Source organism: Helianthus annuus, chromosome 6 (assembly GCF_002127325.2).
Source record: "Helianthus annuus cultivar XRQ/B chromosome 6, HanXRQr2.0-SUNRISE, whole genome shotgun sequence".
Lineage (NCBI taxonomy): Eukaryota > Viridiplantae > Streptophyta > Magnoliopsida > Asterales > Asteraceae > Helianthus > Helianthus annuus.
In genome coordinates, this window is record NC_035438.2 from 13,638,365 (window position 1) to 13,645,205 (window position 6,841).

The 6,841-nt window shown below is 35.1% G+C and overlaps 1 protein-coding gene across 2 annotated transcripts; it reads left to right on the forward strand.

Annotated features, from left to right (window-relative positions):
• Positions 1–2,881: 2,881 nt before the first annotated feature.
• LOC110864780 (rop guanine nucleotide exchange factor 3) lies at positions 2,882–6,553 on the forward strand. 2 transcript variants are annotated; one of them, XM_022113923.2, is made up of 7 exons: positions 2,882–3,300; positions 3,611–3,994; positions 4,332–4,448; positions 4,547–4,776; positions 4,886–5,179; positions 5,867–6,211; positions 6,297–6,553. In XM_022113923.2, the coding sequence occupies exons 2-7, from the start codon at positions 3,637–3,639 to the stop codon at positions 6,417–6,419; spliced, it is 1,467 nt and encodes a 488-aa protein (XP_021969615.1). In that variant the 5' UTR covers positions 2,882–3,300; positions 3,611–3,636; the 3' UTR covers positions 6,420–6,553. The 2 variants fall into 2 exon arrangements, with proteins under 2 accessions (XP_021969615.1, XP_021969616.1); XM_022113924.2 differs by lacking the exon at positions 2,882–3,300 and having other exon boundaries at positions 3,371–3,994.
• Positions 6,554–6,841: the final 288 nt, after the last annotated feature.

Consider the following 6,841-nt stretch of genomic DNA (forward strand, 5'->3'; position numbering starts at 1 on the left):
AGGTGGGGATAACTAAAGCCATCTGATCATCTATGTTACATTACGAAGTCCACACCTTATCTACACATCATTAATGTAGCATAAGCAAAACTTTTACCAACATAATAGAGTTGCTGGTGAAATTAGAATATTAAGATGAAGCAAGGGCTAAGTATGCAGGCAATCCTAGGGGAAAAAAGCAAAGAAGCCTGCAATCCATTATATAATAAAAAATATAGATACATTGATAGGGTTTAAAGACTGAAATCGGACCTGATATGCAGTTGCTGATGATGACAAAGTATATGTATTATGCTACTATCATAAGGTTATGTACTACATATGTGTCCAATTATGGCATATTGATGACTACATTAGGGATTAGGAATGAGCAAATGGTATTGGGTACTCGTACGGAAATGGTACTGAAACGATACCGGTAACGAATTTCCAAAATTGATATATTTATGGTACCTACTCGGTAACGACTTTTGCCGTGTTCGGTTCTGGTGCGGTAAGGTACCTGTTCGGCACCGGTTTTTACCTTCAAATACAGGTACCGATACCCATTTTGGGGATTTTCGATACCCATTGGTACCGAGCTCATCCCTAGACTACATTATTTACCAAAGGTTAAAGCACTATATAATGTCCTAACCAGTTGCAATAAGACTGTTGTGTATAACAAAAGAAAACTACGACAAACTTTATAGGCAATGCTATTTACTTAAAACTTTGGAATCCAAATCAATAATAAGCAAACTTGTGATTAGTGACTGTTGATGTGATTAAGGACTTATTATTAATTCAAATAGCCTCTTGAATGTAATTAAGGACTTAGTATTACACCAAATATAAGCAAACTATTTTGAATATAATGATTTAACAGGTTTAATAAGCAAAATGACTTGTTCCTTTTTTAGCTAGTTATACCCATTTAACCCATTAAAAGTAATTAAAAAAAATCCAAAGTCACCCCATATAAGAGTAAATGGATAACGTCTAACCTTTTAACCAATTACACCAATCTGGCAAACCCCGCACTGTAATGTGAGATTGGCAGTATCCATGTTGTTCCTTTATCTAAAAATATGTCAAAATTTTAACTAATATCTTCTTCATAGAATATTAATAACTAAAAACATTGACCTTTTAATATGAACTGCACATTTTTGTACCTCTGCCAATCATTTACAGGATGTAGAGCATGTGGTTCATAAATTTGATCAAATTCTTCAGGAGCGACCAACAGTGGATATCTATGATAACATATGCATCATACGAAACATAATTACATAAACTGACCCAAAATTAATAAAAGATATAACTCAAATTTAAAAAAGGGTACCTGAAGAACCATTAAGGTCTTGTCATCCTTCTTCTTAAGCTGATGAATATGAGTTAGCTTATTACTGTATGAAATAAACCCAATTCCATAACCCTAATCAAAACCAATATCAAAAGGTTAATTAAAGCATTCGAAAGAAACATCAAACAGACAATAATAAACCAAAAAAGCGAAGTAAAAAAGCAAAAAAAAAAAACTACAAAATTTCAATTATTAAACCTAATTTTACAGCCGTCAATTCCCGAAACAGTCGATTTGAATGGAAAGGGTTTAGATGAAACCTGGAGAGAAAGACATTAGAAGTGGCGATTTCTTATGTATGAAGATGATGGAAGACTATAAGAGGATCCCTAATAATAATAAAAAATAAACGAATGTTTAAGATGAAATCGAACAAACCAAGTTTAAATGAGGAAAAGAATTGTAACATAAACTCACCTTGCAAAGGAGGAACTGTAAACCGTAAGGATTAAACGAAGATGGATCGCCTGAGCCAGAAGAGAATGAAGATAAAATCAAGCAAAAACAGACTGATCGATGAGCAGAAGTTAGTTTGCATTAGGGTTTGTGATGGGATTCTTAGGAATCGAAAAGGAAATGATTAACAATAAAAATCATAGGTGAAGATCAGATAACCTACCATCTGATTTGCTTGACTGATGGAAGAACGAAGATGGAGGCAGGAAGATTAGGGTTCTGAATGCTTGAAACGTATGGTGTACTCATTTTGGGATGACGGTGTTAAAAATGAGGGATTAGAATGATCAGGGTTTTTTTAGTTCATTATATAACCGGGTCAAAGCATGTGGGTATGGATACCACACGCGGATCCCGTGTAAAAATAACACATGTCCCACGTTTTCCCGTCAAAAATCACAAATGCTTGCACCACAACATGACATGTGTCCCACATCTAATTTATTTATTATATATATAGATTTCATTTTGCAATAATAAAAATATTTTAGTAATTTTACATAAGTTTTAATGAAAAAACTAACGGTCATATATGCTAGAAAACACTAGAATTATCCGGTTATAAACCGTATAGAGCAATCCAACTAATTTACACTAGTTTCTATTTTCAGGGGCGGCCCTGGGTGGGTGGGTGGGCGGGAGGACCACCGGACAAGGCTTAGTATTTTGAAGGGTACATTATTTTTAAATATAACCCAATATGTATATTTTAAAAAAAAAATTATTAGGGTATAGCCTTACAAACACTAACATGTGGCCACTTACAAAACTATTCTTATGGTTTAGATTAGTTATTAGCCCATTGAAATTAGGTTTAGATCTTTAGTGAGCTCAATACCACTTTCGTTAAGGTCTAAAGACACGTTTTTCAAACTTGACAAGGTAAACGAATTCTTAGGACCAGCCTTCCTATTTTCCATATTTGATATTTGACAACCAAAAACCCAAATCTTTAAACACAAAAATATCAAGCATTATCATCTATCTACCCAATCATTGTCCCCAAAAAAGCTATAATTTGATTTCAACATATTAATGGAAAAATTAATTTAGGCCAAGATTCGTCAACTTCATCTCTATCTCTGTAAAAAGCAACAACCTTTATTTTAACATAATATAATGACACCCCTTTTAAGCTGTATAGAACCTTCTTCTTCTTCTCTGCTACGACCAATTGAATGCATTCGTTTAGTCAATCAATCATTACTCTTCTTCAGAACTCCATATCATCGTCATCCACATCTCTCCCACCATTTTAATTCCACTCAATTCCCATCTGGGTTCGTTCAAAATGGTCGCATTTGTTATCAAACACCTACAATTTGTCACCTTTTTGTTACAAATAGCACGCCTCTGATTCTTCTCTGAACCCCTTTTTGGGAAAAAGAAAAAGGGCAATTCTACTTTTTAATAATATTATTATTATTGTTGGTATTGTTATTGTTGCGATTAAGAGGGAACTGTTTCAAATTCGAACGTATTGATTTATATAAAAGGTAATAAACTCTGCAAAAGTTTCAACTTTGAACAGTTTTTTGAATGAATGAATATAACCGTTAGCTTTAATTTCGTTTCAAAATATTCGCTTTTTTTTGTTAGCGAACTAGCGATTTATAAGTTCTAACAGTGACTGTACAACATTTCTTTTTGTTTTTTTGCTTTTTTCTTTAAACTTCAAGTGTTTTTCCCGGTATTTTTGATTCCTTGATTCGGTATAATTATATGTGTTCATATTATTGTTGTAAAGTATTGAAAGCTTATAGTGCACACCAAGTGTTTGTATAAATGCCTGACTGAATTTTGTAGGGAAAAAGAGTGGCGAAAACCGTGAAATGGAGAAATTAGAGGATTTTGAAGAAGGGTTTGAGTCTTCAACAGTTTCTTCATTGGATCAAGGAGCAGTTGATGATGACCATGATCATGAACACGATCAATCACCCACGATAAATTCGACACTCAGTGGTCGTTCGTTTGCGTACTATAGAACTAACTCAGAGACTTCAGCTTTCTCTGAGCAGTTAACGGATGATCTTAACAGCTGTTCGTCGGAGACGCAGTCTCCGGTTTGCTGGCCGGCTGCCGGGAGATCCCCTTACCGGCCCGCCCTGTCAAGATTTGGAGTAAAGAAACCGACTCACACATTTGAAACTGAAAAAGATAAGCTTGAGAGTCATGAACCTATGGATTTGGGTGAGTTTTAATTGCATTAGAATTAGTTTATCTGCAGTTTTTGGTTACAAAATCATTACACAATCATCACAAAATCATGTTAGTTATGAGTTATGACCCATTAACAGGAAATAAATGCTTTGACTTTTCAGATATGAATTTTGCTTGAATTTCAAAATTAATTTCTTTTCAATCCAATTGGCATTATATGTTGTGAAATTTAATGCAATTATTAGTTTACTTTCTATAGCAACTTTAGATCACTATAATAAAACTCAAACATACATTCAAAAACCCCTTGAAAAGAGAACAAAATCCATTTTTTTAAGGTTTTGTTCTTGATATATTTTCGAAACAGAGCTCGAAATGATGAAAGAAAGATTCGCTAAACTTTTATTGGGAGAAGACATGTCTGGCAGCGGCAAAGGAGTTTCTACTGCGGTTACTGTTTCTAACGCCATTACAAATCTTTACGGTACACATTTTCTATCTGACGTGTTAATGATTTGTACACTGTGACGCGCTATAACGTATTCATGTGTTTATAAGCGGTTTTGTTTTCGATCTTTGTAGCTTCTATGTTTGGCCAACATCAAAAGTTAGAGCCGTTGCATCCCGAGAAGAAGATGATGTGGAAACGGGAGATGAACTGCTTACTCTCGGTTTGTGATTACATCGTTGAATTTATACCAACGTCGCATAGTTTACAGAACGGAAAAGCCATGGAGGTGATGTCTAGCCGACCAAGATCGGATATTTATATCAACCTTCCAGCGCTAAAGAAGCTCGACGCGCTCCTGTTGGTAAGACCAAAACACCCTTTTCCTCTCATCAAGATATGATTCTTTTTAAATTTGTGATTGTTAACAAAATTCCGTTTTTTTTTTTTTTTTTTTTTTTGGTTTATTACAGGAAATATTGGATAGCTTCAAAGAGACAGAATTTTGGTATGTGGAGCAAGGAAACATGTCGGGAAATTCAAGATCGGGGTCATTTCGAAAAATTCCTCTGCCTCAGAGAAAAGACGAGAAATGGTGGTTGCCCATTCCTTGCGTGAGCCCCGAAGGACTCTCGGAAAAAGCCCGAAAGCATTTGAGACAAAAACGTGACTCCGCTAATCAAATCCACAAAGCAGCAATGGCCATCAATAGCAGCATTTTAGCAGAAATGGAAATTCCTCATACATACATCACTTCTCTTCCTAAGGTTTACAATTTTATTCAATCATTCAACTTCATTTATTGGGTCAAAATGGGCTTGGTCAGTTTGGAGATAACACTTAACCCAAATCGATCTGTTTGTATATTAATAAGTCAAAGTTAGGGGTGTTCAAAAAGCTCGCAGCTCACGGCTCGCTCGAAAAAAACTCGATCGTAAAGGAGCCGGCTCGGCTCGGTTTGTAAATGAGTCGAGCTCGAGCTAGGCCTGGCTCGGCTCGTGAGCTCGGGAGCCGGCTCGGATTATTTTTTTTATATATATATTATATTGAATTTAAATGTATTAAAATAGAAAACTATATTGAAAAATGAACAAAAATTATACATATAATACTTTTAATGTCTTTCAGTCTTTAAAATGTTGGAAAATAAAAATAATACATATGGATATGTGTAACTTTTTGTTTTGTTTTTTATGTTATCAGTATTAAAAAAAAAACAAATAAATAAAAAATTAACAAGCCGGCTCGATTTGGCTCGAGCTGGCTCGAACATTTTACGAGCCGAGCTCGAGCTCGACTTTTCAGCCCGATAAAATAAACGAGCCGAGCCGAGCTAGCTCGTTTAAGTTCGAGCACGAGCTTGAGCTCAACCTGGCTCGTCTCGATTACAGCCCTAGTCAAAGTTGTCACCTCCGGTTTAAACACGATAACATGTTGCTTGTTTTTGTTTTCAGTGTGGACGAACAAGTGTGGGGGATACAATATACCGATATATGACTTCCGGAGGGAAGTTTTCACCCGAATACCTTCTCGACTGTCTCAACATAAGCTCGGAACACGAGGCACTAGAATTGGCTGATCAAGTCGAGGCTTCTATGTATACATGGAGACGAAAAGCATGTGCAAGCTATTCCAAAACATCATGGGAGAAGGTTAAACAACATGTGGCCGAGACAGAACGTGTTGACAAGAATGTTGTACTAGCTGAACGAGCCGACAGTTTGTTGTTTTCCTTAAAGCAACGGTACCCAGAGCTGTCGCAAACGACACTAGACACAAGCAAGATCCAATACAACATGGTAACTTTATAGAAAAACAAATATAAAAACTTTGGATTTATATAAATATATTTGTGATTTTGTTAAATGTTTTAAATTTGTGTAGGATGTGGGACAAGCAATATTGGAGAGTTATTCAAGGGTGTTGGAAGGTTTGGCATTTAATATTGTTGCTTGGATAGATGATGTTTTGTTTGAAGATAAATCAATGAGAAACCAAGAATCATAGAGGGGGGTTCATAAGGTCTTGTGTTGAAGACAACTTCAATGTAGGCATTTCTTGCATTGTTTTTTTGTGCCTTTTATTTGCCTCAAGTAAATGGAGTTAACAAAAGTAGAAACTTTATTAACGGGTTATAATTATAATGAGTGAATTGAAATGGATAGTTTTTATATGGTTGACAAAAATAGATATAAATTGGGTCACGATTAGTTGTTCCGTTCTTTCTTTAATTATCATACTATTAAAACTCAAACGTTTTGAACAGTGTCAGTGTTTGGTGTTTTTCATTCATTGGGGTTTCAGGCGGTGGTTAATTGTATAAATTAGTAAACTTATGTATATTTGAACAAAAAAATGTAACTAAGCCCTTATCAAAAACAAATAATCTGAATAAAGGCATTATCGTCCACAAATATGAAAGCCCCAAT